Genomic DNA, 19,214 nt, shown 5'->3' with positions numbered 1-19,214 from the left:
AATTAAATAGATTAGATTAGTATGTATTATATAGATATATATTATACATATTATTATAGATTTTAAGAATTTATAGTATATATTCTTTAGGTTAAGTTGGGTATGGAAAACTGTTGGGAGTCACTAGATAAGGGAGGGGGAAAGGATGGGGAAAATGTAATGGGGTGGAAAATGATAATGATTATCATGTTTATGTTTGTTAACCCATCCAATAAAAAATTTTGAAGAAGAAAAAAAGTAAATCTCTAATAAATACAAGTTCCCTCTTATTCAAACAGATGTTGTGGTGTGTTTGCACCATCTAGAGTGTCTTGGAGAAAGTGGCAGGAAAAAAGTTTGAAGCTACTATCTGGCCATGAAGGAAGAAAGGGCTGTCCCCTCCCATAAACCAAAAGGAGGAATGAGCTCTTCCAGTCAGAGATCGGATGATACAGGTACTTCTTTACTCAACAAGTGGTTAATTTGTGAATGTGCTGTCAGTGGATGTAGTGATGGCCACAAGCATTAAATGGCTTTAAATGGGTAAGATAGATTCATGGTAGGTAAAGTCCATCAGTGGCTACTAGTCATGGTGATTAAAGGGGGCCTCCATATACAGAGGCAGGAAACCTCTGGATATCAGTGCTAGGAGGCAGCATCAGAGGAAGACCTCGGCCTCTGAGCCCTGTTATTGGCTGTCCAGAGTAACAGGTTGGCTACTGTGTAAAACAGGATACTAGACTAGCTGGACCACTGGTCAACTCCAGCAGGGCTCTTCTCCTGTTCTTAGAGGCAGAGTTTTTAATACTTTGGAGGACAGCCTTCATGCAATCCCATGACCCAAACATGATCCTTTTCTGTAAATCCAGCAAACTGATTCAAGAGAAAACTTGATACCTGGTGAATTTTAAGCACCTCTTTCATTGTATGACCTTCCTGAGAACCACAAGGTACTTCAGTGACTGTGAACGTTCCTATTGATGTGATGTTCTCTGCACCACGTGCTGACAGTGAGTTTCACAGGATTTGTTTTCTTGTTAAAATGCCTTCCTTCCTTCTAAAAGCACTGTGGAACTTATGTGTTAGACTTTCAAGTGGTCTCCCATCCTGAGATTCACCAGTGCTGCAGTGGCAAATAACTTGCAGACTACTGCGTGCCCCACCCACCCCCTCACTACACATCATAATGTCATGAGTTTGGTCCCTTGACTGCCCCATCACTCCAGTATCCAGATGCCTACTTTGTAGCTTCAGGGTCCCACACAACCACATCAGCATCTGCTCCAGGGATGATGCGACCTTTGCGAGGGTACAGGTTGTAGATCTTGGCGGCGTTAGAGCTGGTGATGGCAACAAATCGGTTCTCGTCCATCTTGCCCCCCACCTGCAAAGGAAGCACATGGAGTGAGGCTGACTGAACAGCCTCCTTGCAATAGCAAGACTCACAAGGGAGCTCCAGTCTCCACTGAGATTACAGAACTGCAATGAAGCAAGCATAACACAGTCCACTACCTGGCTACAATTCCACCTCTCCCACTAGAGGGCACCCTTGCTGCCACTTTCTGCTAGTCCTGGGCAGGTTCCTTTAGTGGGAGTTTCCCCTTCCTGTAGCCTAGGGGGTACCATGTTGGTAACACTTTCCTTGCTCTGTTGAGATGTGGGTCCTTCTATAGGATGCTCAGAAGCCGTGTTTAAAGAAGGCATGAGCCACACCTAAAAGAGGCATGGAAGAAGGAACAGACTTGGAAGCAAGTCAAATGTTGCTTTGGATGTGAGGGACCACCACCTTGCACCTTACTGTGGTTGATGGCCAGAATTGTAGATACTGAGTGGGTTCCCATCCCTCAGATTTCCTCTGCTCAGAACTGCCTTTATGCACCCACTGAAAATGATGGGGGAACGCTTGCCTTCTGAAAACCTGTCACATACCACGCCACGTTCCCAGATGACAGCCATACGGTCCTGAACCCCACTGATTCCATGGGGAATCTTGGTGAAGTCTTCCTTGCCCATGGCCTTCTGCTTGGTGGTGAACGGCCGGTGGTCAGAAGCCACTACGTTCAAGGTGTCACTGGGGGAGAAGCAGAGGAGAGGTGGTAACGGGAGAGAGGACAGCCCATCCTAACACCCACTCTCAATGCCATTGCACGTCTGTGGCTCCAGAAAGTCATCCGCTCTTATTTATTTACTGATTGGTCTATTAAAAGCATTCCCATCTCACTCTTCTATTCTAATGCAGATCCCCAATGTAAATTACAACAGATTTAAAACAATGTAGAATTATTATAAATTTATACCACAGAAAATCAGAAGCAAGCTAAAAGATAGAGGCTTGGGTCCTAGGAAGGGGTTTCATGCACACTAGATAGTCTCTGTCACAGAGCACACTTCCTCTTCCATTAAAACTTCTGTTTGTGCAAGATCCAAAGGTTCATAACCAAGAAAACCATCTTCAGCTTGTGGAAGGAGGCCAAAAAGGGATGGCGCCAGGTAAACCTTCCCTTTGCAGGGATTTCTAGAGCCACTGCCTTCTCTCTTATAGTCACCCACTATACCTCGAGCAGCAGATACATATGGAGCAGGACTTCCTACACTTATGTCTCTTCACCTTCTTCCTGGAACACCCTTTCCCTCTCCATTTCCAGCCTGTGGTGCCAGATGCTCCTCCCCCTTCTGCTGTAATGATTGTCCTTGGGCCCCATAAACCCTCCCTCCCATAGGAGCATTTTCTGTCCTCTCCAGGCTGGGGCTGTGCTCAGCATTTAGAACTCCGAACAGAGCCCAGGGCACTAGCAAAGCTAAGCCCACAAAGCTCCCTTACTTGGCAAGCAAGCTCATGAGGTAGGTGGAGGTGTTGGTGTCCAGCCGCAAGGGTGGCACAGTCACATAGGCTGCTGCATGTGACCAGTCCTGGTGATAATAGTGCAAGCCCGTCAGCGTGGTGTGCGCCGTGGTGGTCTCTGCATACACAACCTTCCCTGCAAGGGAAAAGAGGAGGAGCTTTGGTAGGGCATCGTACTTATCATAAGCTTCCCTAAGCCTGGTAAACTCCTTCTGTTGGACTGTACGTGCTACAGGATTTGCCCATGGTCATAAAATGAATCCGTGGCAGATGTGGACCTTTATTCCAGGTGCAAGCGTGGCAATTTATGTTCCAGTGCTGCAGAAGTGTACTCTCCCCACACAGATTGCTGGGGTCACCTTATCAGGTGGAAGGAACCAGGCAGCTACTTTCCCAGAACCAATCTCCTAATGACATTATAACATACAATTTACATACCGCCCTTCAGGACAACTTAACGCCCACTCAAGAGTGGTTTAGAAAGTATGTTGTTATTATCCCCACAACCATCACCCTGTGAGGTGAGTGGGGCTGAGAAAGCTCTAGAGGAGCTGTGACTGACCCAAGGTCACCCAGCTGGCTTCAAGTGAAGAAGTGGATAATCAAACCCAGTTCTCCAAATGAGTCTCACTACTTTTAACCACTACAACAAACTGGCTCTCCTCTCAGGAGAAACTGGTGAGCATCTAAGAGGAACTGGCCTTGCAATGTGTGGGAAATGAATTATGGACAGTTTGGAAGGAAGCAATCCTACTAAAAAGACTTTTATAGAGCCAGGCTAGTGCGCTGCTGGGCTGGAAAGTGAGGATAAGCACAGACATTTTAGAGTGAGCCTGGAAAAGATTTCTCGCCCTCTGAAGCCATGGAACAGCAGTTTCTTACCTTGCATCTTAGCTGTGGCTATGACATCCCCAGCTGACATGCTGGAAACATTGACCAGGTAGACGGGGCAGTGAGTCTGTCCAGGGAGGAGATACGAAAAGGCATCAGGCTGGGCTACAGGGCAGCCATTTCTCAGCAGAGCAGGGATGACTCTGCTAGTGATCAGACCCCCACCCTCTCACAGGGCGTTCTGGGGCTGAAAGTAGCCTGAGGGAGACGGGGGGGGGGGTGTCTAGGGGCAGACAGAGGGAAAGGCAGTCATCTGAAAGAGTAAGGGGGAACCCCACCAGATACATTCTCAATCCCCTGTGGAAAAGAAGGGGAATGTGTGGGCATTGGGGCACAGCTGCAGGGTCTAAGGCTGGACTGATGCTTTGGTCTTCCAGGGCAAGGAGGAAGGGATTGGTTGCTCACCCGGTTAGCAATGGTGATGACGCGGTGTGTAGCTTCAGCTTCCAGCTGTAAAATGCACATAAGAAAGACAGAGATGACGCAAATTCCCCCAGGAGCTGCTTTGGAAGGGTTTTTTCTGGATACTATGCAGTGTTGTTGTATGTGTTGCAAGCAATGCTTATTTACCCTCACCCCAGTAATTCCCATTCAGTCCATTAGTTCCCCGCCCCATCCTAGGTTCAAAGCGCAAGAGCGCCTGTACAGAAAGGCCAGCACAGCAATCAGAGAGCCTAAGATGAGGGTAGTTGTGGATTTCTCAGTGCTAAGGAGGAGGAACCTGCCCAGGTTCTGTACACTGAATACCTTTAACACATTTGCACATATCTGACTTGTTTAGCCTAATTTCTGCTCCTCACAAACATGGAGTGGCTGCCCCTTGATGGCTACTGGAACCCTTTCTCAGATTTGTGCTGGTACCGGAGATAATAATAACATATGATTTATATACTGCCCTGCAGGACAACTTAGCGCCCACTCAGAGCAGTTTACAAATTATGTTATTATTATCCCCACAACAATCACCCTGTGAGGTGGGTGGAGCTGAGAGAGCTCTGAGAGAGCTGTGACTGACCCAAGGTCACCCAGCTGGCTTCAAGCGGAGGAGTGGAAAATCAAACCCAGTTCTCCAGATTAGAATCCCCTTGCTCTTAACCACTATACCAAACTGGCAATACTTACCAATGTTATTATGGCAATCATAAAGGCTAGAAACTTGTACCTCATTGCAAACTTGTGCAGAGCAAGCCCTGCAACAGACCTGCCTGTATGCTTCCATCATTCAACAGGCACAGACAAGCTTACAAGGGGATACTATCTTTTCTCCCCTGAAATTAGCCAACCAGACTACCTGACAGCTTTTTCTTTGGTTGTTGTGGATTTTCCGGGCTGTATAGCCGTGGTCTTGGCATTGTAGTTCCTGATGTTTCGCCAGCAGCTGTGACTGGCATCTTCAGAGGTGTAGCACCAAAGGACAGAGATCTCTCAGTGCCACAGTGTAGAAAAGAAGTTGGCAGGTAATTTATATCTACTCAGGAAGGTAGGGTTGGGCTCAGTCATCCTGTAAGAGTTTCCCAGGGTGTGGAATGCTAATGGAGGGAGGCTTCACTGTATCCTGAGGAGGTTCTTTTGCATATGGATTGGTGCTTGATATGATAATCTTCTCTGTAGGGCTATTGTAGGGTATAGAGTCTTTTGTTAGCCTGGTGTTTTTCAGGACTGGAAACCATGCTCTATTCATTCTTAAAAGTTTCTTCTTTCCTCTTTTGGTGCTACACCTCTGAAGATGCCAGTCACAGCTGCTGGCGAAACGTCAGGAACTACAATGCCAAGACCAAGGCTATACAGCCCGGAAAATCCACAACAACCATCGTTCTCTGGCCGTGAAAGCCTTCGACAATACAGCTTTTTCTTTATCTTCCTGAAAGTGGCAAGTTCCCCAGAGATCACGCAGGTCATCGTGTTACCCCTCCCCCTTTACTGCTGGCTGCTGGGACTGAGCTAGGACATGCCTAACAAACATGAATGACAGGTGGGGGTAACTCTTAACAGGAGCACTGGTAGATGGGGTGAATCTTGTTTGAATATGAGCCACCCTTACCTCCTCTGGCCGGCTGATCTCAATTCCTTCTGGTCCAGTGATGCCCAAGTCCAGCACCTCCCTGGCACCCTGCAGTGGAAACCAGAACAGTATATTAGTCTGTGGCAGGCAAGATAGGCACGCCTGATGTTTTCCCTCTCTCCTCTGTTACTTTGGGTTTATTCTCAAGATCAGCTGACATGTGAGATTTATACCTTAAAAACAATAACAACAGCACAACCTCACAATCTGCAAGGATGAAAGGAGGATTCAAAATAAATGTGTGTGCCCCCGCAACACACAAGTTCAATGTATAATTTATGGTGAAGTCAAGATTCCTATTCACAACCATTATCATGTCTACAGTAGGGTTAGTTCTTCCAGAATAAAAGGACATGACTTTACACATGTGCTGCTACCAACTCTACAGCTGTTCCATGCTTATGCCTGTCAGGAAACCCCTGCCCACAAGAACATTTCTAAGTTTACATGGCATCCATGACTGCACCCGGGAGATGCAGAGGCAGGAACTTCATGAGATGCTGAGAGGTAGGCCGTAAGAGGGACACAAGCCCGTCAGAGCACTAAGGAAGGAGAACAGCTTCTGTTCTGAGCCAATCAGGGCCAACTGAACAAGGGGCATCCTCTGCCCCTGCATCTTGCCATCTCACATTAGCAGAAAAGCTCCTGGCAGCCCACTGTTGATGACACCTAGGGGAAATGGATCACTGAGCTGGAGGAGTCCAGCTGCCACCAGCATAGATCAGATGAGAATCAGTGGGGAATACCGGCCTAACACCTACACAGATGGAAAATGCATGTGCAAATCGGGAGGCTACTGCACCATCTTTCATCTTGCATCCTGGATGTCATGACCCAGCCTCGGACCGAGCTCTTGCTGGCCGCCAGCAAGTCAGAGGAGGAGGACTGCGTTGGGCAGGCAAATCCCACCCCAGGCGGCGAGGTACCCGAGGAGCCAGCCATGCAGCAGCCAGTGGCACTGCCCACGCCTCCTGGGGAAAATGCCGGGGCCAAGGAAACGAGCAACGCACAAACAACCCCGGCCGCCACACGGGGGGAGCCATCAGAGCCAGCCATCTGGAGAAAGGGGTGGGCGCGAGAGGCAGTCTGGCAACGGTGCCGCAGCGCCCGACTCCAGGCGCAGCAGCGGCTGGAGCTGATTCAGGATGACAAGGCAGGGCAATCAATGAACGAGGAAACACCTGGCCTGTCCGCCTCTTAAACAAGGCGGAGTATAAGAACAGACGCTGAACTCAGAGCAGCGTGGAAACAACTTCAGTCATCTTCCACTCTGCTTCCAGAGCGTCGAGCCTGGACACCTTCTCGCCCCCTTGGAACCTTGTTTTCCCCCCTTGGACTGCCTTTGCTGGACTTTGACCTCGGATTGCTTTAGACCATGAACCTGTCTACCCCTGACTTGGATTGCCTGTGCTGGTTTTGACCTGGACTGTTGACTTTGGACTTTGCCTGAACAGACATTCTTTGGCTGGCACTAGCCTAGGTGAGCTGCCTTGCCTGGCCCCTGCCCACGCCCCGTGCGCCGTGTGGGAGCACTACACGGGAGATGCAAGCAGAGAGGGAGGCAAACCCTCTGCCCTCCAGGAAGCAAGAATCCTCTTCCCTCCTACAGACAGGCACGGTGGCACTGATTGGCCTTGGGATTTGCAAGCGGCTCTCCACACCCCACTTCCTCTTTCCTCACCCTCTCCCCACTTCAAGGAACTCACCTCAGCAACCAGCTCTCCATTTTCAGCATGGACACGGGCAATGGCCCCAATGTCCTTGCAGGCGCGGAAGACCTGATAAAGCTCGCTGTCCCGCAACATGTACAGATCCTTGTAGGTCATGAACATCTGGAAGGAGTTGACGCCCTTTTCTCGCACCAGTGTCTCCATCTCTGATTTCACCTGTGGTATAGAGAAGGGAGACCTAAATTATCCCTGCATGTATGCACACACAAAAGACAGCAACAACTTGTGTATGCCACACCTCTGAAACTCAAAAAGCAAGATAAAGGAGTCCCCACAACTCAAAAGTCCATATAAATAAATAAAGGTGCTTTCCTCAACCTCAGCCTCTCCACCTTAACTTCACTGCTTCAATCCTGAGAGCTTATCGTGTATCTTCTTACTGTCTAATGCGCATATATTCTGCATTTAACCATGGAAAGACATTTAAATATGGAAAGGGGCACCAAACAAGCTATCACATACTGGGAAAATCCATGTATTGGGATTCTCATGGAGAATTTGGTAGGGCTTTTTTTCTGGGGAAAGAAGTGGGGAAACTCACCTAGGACAACTCCTGGGAGGAGGTGGTGTGTCTCTCACAACATGTGCACACATGCAGTATGCGCACTAGCTCCCGGGACTACATGATGACGTCACTTCCAGGGAGTGACATCATCACACAGGCCGTGCCCGCCCCGGGAGTGCTCCTGTGGTTCATGGGGGGCTCCAATTCAGCCTGGATAAGGCTAAATTCAGGCTGGATCGGGCCTGGAATGGGCTGCTCTGCCGCAGGGGAGCACTTCCTTGTCTGGCAGTGGCCGGATCCAGGCCATTTTGGGCCCAAATTGGGCCAAAACGGGCCTAAAACAGCTCAAATCAGCCTGGAACGGGCTGCTGCCACACAGGAGAGCACTCCCCCACCGGGCAGCAGCCCAATCCTGGCTGTCTTGAGCCCCATCCTGACCATTTCAGGCCCAATCCTGGCTGTTTTGGGCCTGAATTGGGCCCAAAAGGACCAGGACCGGGCCACTGTCAGGCAGGGGAGTCTTTGCTGACCTGGCAGGGGCTAGATGCTGGCCGTTTCGGACTAATCATGGCCATTTTGGACTCAAATTGGGCCCAAAATGGCCGAAAGGGGCCCAAAATGGCCAGGTGGAGGAGCATTCCCCCACCCATCAGAGGCCCGATCCTGGCCGTTTTGGGCCTGAAATGGGCCCCAAAGGCCCTGAAATGGCCCAGATCAGGGCCGAAACGGCCAAGAGCAGGCCAGTGCTGGGCAGGGAACCGGCCGTTTTGGCCCAGATCCTGGCCGATTCAGGCTGTAAATGGGCCCAAAATGGGCAAAACGGCCCTGAAACAGCCCAGATCAGGTCCCAAAAGGCCAGGATTGGGCCGGTGCCGGGCAGGGGAACCCTCTCCTGCCCAGCACCGGCCCGATCCCAGCTGTTTCGGCCCCAATCCAGGCCGTTTCAGGCCCTAAATGGGCCCTAAATGGCCAAAACAAGGCATTTTTAAAATACCCACGTGACACCAGTCACGTGGGTATTTTAAAGAGGTGCTAGAATGCCGTTTTGGGACGTTCTGGCTCAAAAAAAAGCACTTGGTACAAAAATCTTGACAATGTGAACTTGCTTTTAAAAACAAACAAACAAACAGAAATCAGCTTCTAGGCCTAATGACTATAGGGTTGGGCCAGGAAGAACGTGGGGGATTTGCCAGAGCCACTGTTTTACGTCATTTTTTCAGTTTATCGCTTGCCTCAGGGCAAGCTGCACTTTGGATACTTTTAATAAATATTAAATGGTTCAAACAACTCAACTCTGCACAAGATAAAAACAAGAAAAGATAGGGCTTATGGGCTCTCCACACATTACACACTAACTCTCACATTAAAAAAACAGTGGATTGTGGTGCACAGTGGGATGCTTAAGCCTTCTCTGCTTGCCACAGCTCTGTTCCTAATGTCTCCTTCTCAATGGTTTCTGAACACAAATCAACACAAATGAACCTGCCATATACTGAATCAGACCTCTTGTCGATCGAGGGGAATAACATCTCCTCAGACGAGCAACGGCTCTCCAGGTTCTCAAGCAGCGTTTTTTCACATCTCCTATTACCTGATCTTTTTGGGTGGAGATGCTGAGATTTGTACTTGGGACCTTCCACATGCCAAGCAGATGCTCTATCATTGAGCCACAGCCCCTCCTCTTTCTTTGGCAGGAGCACTGAGACCCCACTTCTTTACTCAGATGGCCCCACGGAGCTACTATGTGCCCTACTGGGGCAAACATACATGCACCTAAATTAGTACTTGTAATTTTTTTTCTGATGGGGCAAGTAGTGACTCCCCAGAGCCATTTCAGACTGGGAAAACAGTGTGGAGAAGAATGCTTAACCCACTCTAAACTTTGTATCAAGGTCCCCATCCAAACGGCACTCCTGAGTGCCTGGAAAATGAATATAAGACATACTAGCTGCTCTGGACACTTAACTTCTCATCTGGTTTGGTAAGGAAATGCAGTGTTGATACATAATGCTGCTTTCAGGCCACTATCAAACTCAATACTGTAAATTCAGACTGGCAGCAGTGCTCCAGAGTCCCCAACTGATCCGTTCAACTGGCGATGCCGGTGTTGTATCTGGGATTTTCTGCACGCAAAGAAGGGACATCCCCTCTCTTGAGATGTTATGTGATCACAGATGTCCTTAATACACAGTCCTGCTCTCAATATACTATAAAGGCAAGAACTAGACTGAGGCTTGACTGAAGAGTTGTGAGGAGGAGATTGGTGGGTTCAGTGTAATGGTTGGCAGTCTGGAGAATGTGGAGGGGTGTCTGTAGATGGAAGGCTTGGAAGGCAACTTTGCTGGATGTTACAGGTGCCACGGAAACCACCCTCCTTTACCGGCTTCAACCCTCTTACCTTGGGTGCCCACCAGGTGATGCCCACATGCAGGGCATAGTCACAGCACACCTTGGGGTCAGCCAGGCTACGGCACTTTTCATAAGCATCTAGCAGGGAAGTGTCCTTATCTGGAAGCACGTGTCCAATCACCATGGTTGTGCCCCCAACCAGGGCAGCCTGTGGAGAGAATGGACCAGCCTTGAGAAGGGAAGAGAAAGAGCAGGCTCCTCGCAGATCCAAGATGCCCACTGAGGATCGGCATGCCTGCAAGCCTCACCCTCCAGGGGCCTGGTCATGCTGGCATGAGGAGAGGCTGGCATGCTCTCTGCACATGCTCAGGGACCCTCTCCCACCAGTCAGAACCCAGGGATAGATGGTGGCAAATTCCTCAGTATCAGAAGCTCTCAAGTAACAAACCATTTGGACAGTATTATGCAAGAAAAGAAGCCCTGGAGACCCTTTCTGGTTCCTCCTTGCAAGCTGTCATGTATGACTTTGGGTGAGGAGATGCCATGCCTTTCTTAGGGCAATACAGGGAGGAGTATTAGGGAATTACATGAGAAAAGAAAGAGAAACGCTGCAGAAAACAGCTGGACAGGTGGGGTAAGACAGGCCTCTCCAGTGCCCGTTCCTGCACTATGGGGGAGTGAGAGAATTATTCAGCCCACTCAGCTTTCCAGCTACTAGACTCCAACAAGACTCCTCTTCCTTCATTTCCTGCTTTTGTTAGGGTATCCGCTGCCACCAGCAGACCAGTTTTCAGAGGTTTAGTCCAGCCTGCAGGACTGAAGGCTTTAGGCTCCTCTCTCATTCTGTCACTTTAAAGACCTTAACACCACTTTTGCCCCTCCCACTTTCTACAGATTGCTACAGAGGGGACCAATCTCTCTTACATGAGCTCTCTAGGACAGTAGTACTTAAAAGCTTTCCCCCTATTCCTAGTAAGTCTGAATTGAACTGGGCTTGATGTGGTTTACAGAGACTAAATAACTCCAGTTTCAGAAAAAAGAAATTTTCTCAAAGAATATATGAAAACAACGGAGATACAAGTAAATATAGTTGAATGGCAAGACTCTGAGCGCAGAAAATCAAGTATGTAAAAACTATCCTCCTTTCCTTAATTCTAGACTTATCTCTAGGATGTTAAAGAGATAAGGGAGAAATTATCTTACCGGTTCCAGGTTTGATGTTCATTTTAGTAATCTTCCAGAATGGCTAGAACATGTCTGCATCCCTAGAACAGCCCCCCCTCCAATTTCAGGAGAGAACTCCTGCCGACAAGTCCCCTTTTCAAAATATAACAGGGCAGGAAATGGCAAAGATTCTTCAATGACTTTATGACTGGGCCAGTGTCCTGCTCTTAGGCTACCCTACGTTGTAGCATAGTGATTACGTGGTAGGATTGTGAGTCAGTAGTCTGCTGGTTCAAATCCCACCACTACTGCCATGGGCTCAGCAGGTGACCTTGGGTAAGCCATTCCTCTCATCCCCATTTCCCCAGTTCTACTGTGAGGACAATAACAACTTTGTTCATTGCTTCAAGTGGGGCACTAATCTGTCTAGAAGTGCGGTATATATGTGCAGTAATTATTATGCTAAATTGCTTTCCTGCTCCACTCTCAGCTTGGAATTGAGAAAGGGGGAGGAATTTTAACTAGAGATGGGCACGAATTGAAAAAACCCGAACCATGCAGTTCGTCAAATTTCATGAACCACAAACCACGAACTTTCACAAACCTGCCCCTGGTTCGCAAACCGGTTCATTTGGTTCGTGAAAAAGTCACATCCATGTCAGAAAATCATCACTTCTGGGGCAGCAGAAGGTCTACAGGAAGTCCATCCCCTGTTGCCTAGGAAACTGATTGACTGCAGAGGCTGTCTGCAGCGATGAACCAAAAAACGAACCAAACGAACCAGCCTAAAAGTTAGTGGCGGTTCGTCAGAAATGGGATCTGACGAACCGTGGTTCGCGAACCATGAACCGGCCAGGTTCGTGCTTAATTCTGGTTCATATTTCGGTTCATGCCCATCTCTAATTTTAACTCTGTCTTTTGAAAGGCTAACCATACTTGCAATTTGAGCTTAACATTTGAGTAATCCAAATCCAAATCCAATTTATTACAGCAAAAGCCAGCAATATAAAACAATACGATTACACATTTGAGTAATCACAAAGTATTAAAACCCAAAAGTCAAGCCAGAGAGAGCTAAACTGGTCTGTCAAATTAGACCTCGGGAGACCTGGATATGTCTTTACTTGGCCACAAAAGTTATTAAACAATCTTGGTCCAGTCACTATCTTTCAATATAACCTGTTTCATTCAGTAGTGAGCAAAGAAAGAGATGTGCGTGGGGGCGGAAGTAATTTGGAGGGGAAATGTTTTTTCTTCTCCTTTCCCCCCAATTTGGAGGGGGGAGGAATGACAAAACTACAAAATATTTTCTTTTGGAATGAGTTAAATGCTTTTTAATACAAGGTTTTATATGGTCTCAGTGAGAAATGCAGATTATAAATAATGTAAATAAATAAACATGAGGACTGTTTATGTAAGCCAATCTACATTAGAGAATGATTCATAATAATAATAAAATTTGATTTATATATCACCCTTCGGGACAACTTAATGCTGCTCACTCAGAGCAGTTTACAAAGTGTGTTATTATTATCCTCAGAACAATCACCTGTGAGGTGTGTGGGGTTGAGAGAGCTCCAAGAAGCGTAGACTGACCTAAGGTCACTCAGCTGGTTTCAAGCAGAGAAGTGGGGAATCAAACCCAGTTCCCCATATTAGAGTCCTGCCGCTCTTAACGACTATCCCAAACTGGCTCATGTGTATACTGTAGAGATAAACAACAGTGTTTTCAACAATATAAAGTTTAGGGTCACTATACTGCTGACCCTACTATGACTGTATAAGTCGGGTTTTGATCAAATAACACACATTGTTTTTTACTACAAAATATGTTTTTTCTTTTTTCAACTTTTCCCTCTCAGATGGCAAAACATAAGATACATGTGATAAGGTGCAACATACAGTTCAGAATTCGGCATCTCTCTTTTGTATTCTGTATACATGCAATTTTGCTTGCAGAAAAACTAAGGCATTCATTATTTTAAATTTAATAAATATGCCAAATAGTACTATTTTATATGTTAAATTATAATTTATGCATTCTATGTTAAAGCAGTAAAATAAGCTTAGGCTTGATAAGAAAGTAAGTATTGAATAGATTTCATTTTTTCCTAGATTTTCTGTCTCCCGTGGCTTCAAAATTTCCATAAATGTCACATCTCTAGGCAGGAAGAGATTGTTTATGCTTCCCAGAGCTCCATAAAGGAGGAATTGCATTTAAAATGTAATAAATAACAAATATACCAAATTAGCAGTTACACCCTTCATTGAAGTCAATCAGTTTAGAAGAGTATAACTTTGTATAGGATGGCAGTGTAACAGACTCATATATTCCTCATTCAGTCTGGGATAGGTTCTTAACAGATGACTGATGAAAATATTTCCCTTATCCTCATCCCTTCTTCCTTCCTTCTAAGCATTATTGTTCCCATCACTCACTTCTAGTTGTTCCCATATCTATGAAACTCGTAAGTTATGAAGAGAGCACGTCAACAAAGGGGAGGGATATGCTTTCCGAACACTGTCCTGGGATTATTTTGTGATTTATCTGGTAGCAGTTACCTTTTTCAGTCAGCTCAGTTAATCTTTAGAGAATTTATGGCCATAGGATAAAACACTTTTCAAGTAGCGGGTTGGATCCTGTAGAACCCAACCCTGCACTAAAGGCAGTGCTTTCCTTCAATGTAAGGAATCTTATTCTGTGCAATAACTTCTATCAGAGGATATCTTCTTTTGCGGGGTGGGGGAGCACTACCATTAGATCGGTGGGGATCCAACCCAGTTTGCTTCAATTTCATGCTCAAGGTTAACTGCATCTGATCCTTTTATGGTTTCTGCTGTTTAGAATTAAGGATCTCAAATGATTTCCAGGAATACCTTTGACTTGTTTAAAACAGGCTAGGAGACACTTTGGCCCAACTCTGCATAACGCTGCTTCATAAACTCTCTGGGAATTGCTATTTTGAGACAAACTGTCTGAAAAAGTGAAGACTTCTAGGATGTTTCCATTGTTGAATCCTCCTGGCTTGCCACTCACAGTCTGCTGCATTCCTCTGTCGAACTGTGAACCCTGCTACATTTTGCTGGATCTCTCAGTTCAGAGTCAGTGAAACAAGTAAGAGCCTCTAGTCCTGTCAACATTTGTTGATGTCCACTGAGCTACTTTAACCTGACTGACATGCAAATAAATCAGAGTCTAAGGTACTAAAGAACCACCTACTCCCATCTGGACTTTTTCTGTGGTGGTGCTTCAGCTATAGAATACCATATTGGTTCATCAGATGCCTCGCTTGTTTAGATAGCAAATGAAAATTTTATTTGTCTAAGAAGTCTGTTGAGCTCCCCCACCCCACACACACATTGGCTAAGAACCTCATATCCTCATTTATGACTGCTCTTTTGAAGTCAGACAATGATTTATTTCAGCTTGATTTGGGTGGATTTTGATGTTTTTCTCTCTGCAGCTATTCAAATGAAGTATTTGCCAGCTGCATGTATTGTAATTTAGTAATACTTCAATTTAATGGGTTTTTTAAAAAAATCTTTTTAAAACTTTGTAATCTGCCTTGAGTCTCAGTGAGAAATAGGGTTCCCAGGTCCCCTGTGCTCCTGGTGGGAGGTGGGGGGCCCAGCACCTTCCTGGTAGCTTCCCTGTTCCACGGGCTGAGTCAGGCCAGATTTGGACTGAATTGGGCTGCTGCAGAGTGCGGCTGTGCTCCTGCGCTCCACAGTGGCCCGATCTAGGTTGATTTGGGCCCGAATTGGCCCAGATCAGACCCGAATTGGCCTGGAACAAGCTGCTGTGGAGCGCAGGAGTGTTCCTGCACTTTGCAGCAACCTGATCTGGGCTGATTCGGGCCCGAATTGGTCCAGATCGAGCCTGAATCAGCCTGGAACAGGACACTGTGGAGCATGGGAGTGCTCCCGCGCGCCGCAGCAGCCCAATCTTGGCCAATTTGGGCCCATATTGGGCCTGTAGGAGCACGCTGCACCACCCAGGAGTGCACTGCGCTGCCATGGACTGAGCTTCCGGGAGGCCTGTGCCTCCCCCGTTGGCCAGGTAAGCGGGGGGGGGGGTGGAGGGGGGGAGCGGGGGATCCCCCGCCCCCACCAGGGGACTGGCAACCCTAGTGAGAAAGGCAGACTACATACGAAGTAAATAAATGAATAAAATGGGGGGGGGCAACCTTTCCCTCCTGCCTGCCTGCCAGCCACTTACCACCCAACCGGAAGCCAGAGAAAATCATTTTCCTTATGTCCTCCTTCGTGCCTGTTTAAAAATATATGGGTAGGCTGTACATACCAGTTTGCAAATTCTCACAGGATTCCTTCTCACAAGAGCTCAGCCACTGGTTCCTGTTTCCATGGCAACCAAAATGGTGGCCAAACACTCATGAGGGGAAGTACTTGTGAAAGTTCAAGAAGCGTAATAGGGCAGGTACAGCTTGCTCTACTATTTTTAAAGGAGGCTGGAGCAGCAAAGAGGTAAGGCAGATTATCTCTTTTGAGAGCAGAGGCATAAGCAGTGAGGTAGGAGATGGTGGTGGCTGCCGCTGCGACTGCCTCAGGCAGTGAGTGATATTGAACTGCCAGTGCCACCTCCCTCCTTTACCCTTATTGCCTCCTTTGTGTCAAATTCTAGAGACTATCAGCTCCTTGGGGACATGGACTCATCTCCTGGTATTGTCGAGTTTCATGCACACTGATAGTGCCATACAGAAGTATTAAATAAACAGAACTATCTCAGGGTTCATTAAGGGGACCTGCGTGTAAATCTCAGGAACAAACTTAATGTGTGGGTTTTCTAAGAGGTGGGCCCAGACAATTCACGTTCCCTGCAGCCACACAGCAGCTGCAGGGAAGGATCGTTAAAAAAAAAGAGAGAGAACACCTGTTGGGGCTAGGAACACCACTGCAGGGGGAGAAAGAGCTCCTGTCTTCCCCATAAGCCATTGTCCTATGCCAAAATAGTGCCAGGGAGAGTTACTTCCCATTTCTGCTGCTCCATCTGGAATGTTCTGTACACAGAAAGCAACACAAATTTAGAAACAACTCTCCCCAGCACTATTTTGGCACAGGAAAATGGCTTGGAGGGAGCCAGAAGCTGTTCCTCCACACACAGTAGTATCCCCAGCACAAATAGGCTCTCCTTTATTTTTAACAGACATTCCCCACAGCTCCTGAGTGGCTGCAAGGAACATAAGCTGGGCCTGAGCAACCTGGACCGAGCTCTTTAAAAACTTGCACATCTAGTTTGGTCCTCATTTGGGACCTATTGTTAACTGCACTGGTCAGAGGGCATGCAATCTCCACATCTGGCTGCCTTAGCCTAATTGCTGGAGACTGCAAGTGACAAATAAGTGTGGAAGGAAGTTTCGGGCGGGTAGTCATGTCTGTCTACAGTATTTGCCTTTAAAAGTGTTCTGTTCAGCGGTCCCCAACCTTTTTGGGACCAGGGACCAGTTTCATGGAAGACCATTTTTCCACAGACTGGTGCACTTTATTTCTATTATTACATTATAATATATAATGAAATAATTATACAACTCACCACAATGCAGAATCAGTGGGAGCCCTGAGTTTGTTTTCCTGCAACTAGACGGTCCCATCTGGGGGTGATAGGCGACCACCTACCTCACCTGCTCCCTGCAGCCAGCTCTGCACTCACCCGCCACAGTCCACGAACTGGGGTTTGGGGACCCCTGGTTTATTAGTTAACAATTTAACACTCCCATAATAATTAAGATTCGCTTAATGAGATGACAGCTCTAATTAAAACCATTTTTAAAAATTACATTATCACATAATTGCCACTTCCTGTGCAAACATGGAGTCCTTCCTGGATTCTCCATCATGCTCACTGAAAATGGATTAACAATATAACCTCCCACATAGAGGAAGGGCTCTGCATGGATCTTTTCTAGTCTTCTATTGGGCGGGTGGCCAGGCTCCTCACCAACTTCCTGTCTTGATATAATGAGACATTTTGCATATCAAATAGCTGTGAAATAGAGGCCACATCCCTCTCCTCCTGGGGACTCCTCCATCGTTTGAGGTGTGACAGTAGGAATCCTGGGAGAAGTGAGTTGCTGACTACTGGGCTGTTTCTAGAGCTGAACCCCCATCAAGCTGCTCTTCCCAGTTATCTGCTGGTTCAAGGGGAAGGCTGTGTCCTCAGATGACACTTGCTAGCCACCAGCTAATCTCCAAAGCTGCTTTGTGGGTTGTGTAATTCTTTGGCTGACAAGGGAAGGCCCCCAGAAGAGATGGAGGGAGAAGCTGTCTGGGTAACATTTTTTCAAGCAACCCCACACCAAGGTACTGGACACAAAGGAAATCATGATCACATTTTGGCCCATAGAACACAGGACTCAAGGCTAAACATGCAGTGGGACAGGGGCTCTCTTCAGGTCTCCTGGCATGTCAAGAAAACCAACAGTAGTAGTTGTGAAAGGCAGAGGCCGATGTGCATGTGAGCGCTGCAACACACGTAAGAGTAACCCACAGTTTAATTTAAGGCAGGGATAAGCCCCAGATGCTGTTTTCAGTGCCAGAAGCACAAAGCAGGTGCCTCAAACACATGCAAAGAGCATTTCTACCACTATCAAAGCTCATGTCCAGAAACGAGCTTTGAGGTGAGAGGGAGTGGTTGAGCCACACTACCTTCCATTAGAAATGAACCGCTGGACCAGCCCTGGCCCTTTGATTCCTAAAGAAGCTGAGCAGGAGGGCAACAGAAGGGCATCCTAGTCATAACTGTAGAAGTTCCTAAAATATTTTGAACTTTTCACGGTGCCACAGGATTCCTTCTTGTTTTTGTTGCAACTGACCACAAAGGGCTTGCCCACTGAAATCTGTTTCCAAAGAATGGAAAGAATCAGATCTCTCACACTGGGCTGAGAGGTAGGGGAGAAGAGGGACATTTCAGCAGCTGTTGGGAAGATAGAGACATAAGTGCCTGATGACTCTGGGCCATAAGAAGACTATGGTTACCATCTTTGCTGTCACACTGCTGTGTGAAGTAAGCCTTTATGAGTCCCGCTTCAGGGATGACCAACAGAGAGCCAGCTTGGTGTAGTGGTTAAGAGTGCGGGACTCTAATCTGGAGAGCCAGGTTTGATTCCCCACTCCTCCACTTGTAGCCAGCTGGGTGACCTTGGGCCAGTCACAGCTCTCTGGAGCTCTCTCAGCCCCACCCACTTCACAGGGTGTTTTGTTGTGGGGATAATAGTAACATACTTTGTAAACCACTTTGAGTGGGCATTAAGTTGTCTTGAAGGGCAGTATATAAATCAAATGTTGTTGTTGTTATTAATGTAGTGACTGCATCGAGGGCTACTATCTGTAGCTGTGGACAGGCAGGATTTCAATCTGGATCTCCAAAGTTCACTCAACACACTTAACATTGCATCACTCCAGAAGCAAAAGAACAATCTGATAGAAGGATATTCCACACCTGGGACAGACCAGGGGTAGGCCAGACTTACTGGGTCTTGACAACAAATTAGAAGCCTGACCCTGGCATTAATAGCAGTTCCTATCTGGCCCTGGCCCTAGCCTTTCATTTTTCTATTTACAGAGTCTGATGGGGTTGGCCAACATCCAAAGTTAAAATCCCAAGCAACTTAATCAAGGGAACAGCCAAGGAGTCGAAGGTGAGAAATGGGGTTTTATATAAGTAAGGCAATAAGA

The 19,214-nt window shown here is 47.2% G+C and overlaps 1 protein-coding gene across 1 annotated transcript in view; it reads right to left on the bottom strand.

The window, feature by feature from the left end:
• Positions 1-19,214, bottom strand: part of DPYSL5 (dihydropyrimidinase like 5) — a 39,343-nt gene that overhangs the window by 8,509 nt on the left and 11,620 nt on the right. The window contains exons 2-9 of the mRNA XM_054978287.1: positions 10,408-10,566; positions 7,481-7,660; positions 5,754-5,822; positions 4,118-4,162; positions 3,704-3,779; positions 2,801-2,957; positions 1,909-2,050; positions 1,221-1,363 (exon numbers count right to left, since the gene is read on the bottom strand). Coding sequence (XP_054834262.1) covers positions 1,221-1,363; positions 1,909-2,050; positions 2,801-2,957; positions 3,704-3,779; positions 4,118-4,162; positions 5,754-5,822; positions 7,481-7,660; positions 10,408-10,566 — 971 coding nt within the window. The remainder of the gene's footprint in view (positions 1-1,220; positions 1,364-1,908; positions 2,051-2,800; positions 2,958-3,703; positions 3,780-4,117; positions 4,163-5,753; positions 5,823-7,480; positions 7,661-10,407; positions 10,567-19,214) is intronic.

This window comes from Eublepharis macularius, chromosome 1 (genome assembly GCF_028583425.1).
Source record: "Eublepharis macularius isolate TG4126 chromosome 1, MPM_Emac_v1.0, whole genome shotgun sequence".
NCBI lineage: Eukaryota > Metazoa > Chordata > Lepidosauria > Squamata > Eublepharidae > Eublepharis > Eublepharis macularius.
The sequence above is the reverse complement of the archived record's forward strand: the minus strand, read 5'-3'. Positions and strand labels throughout refer to the sequence as shown.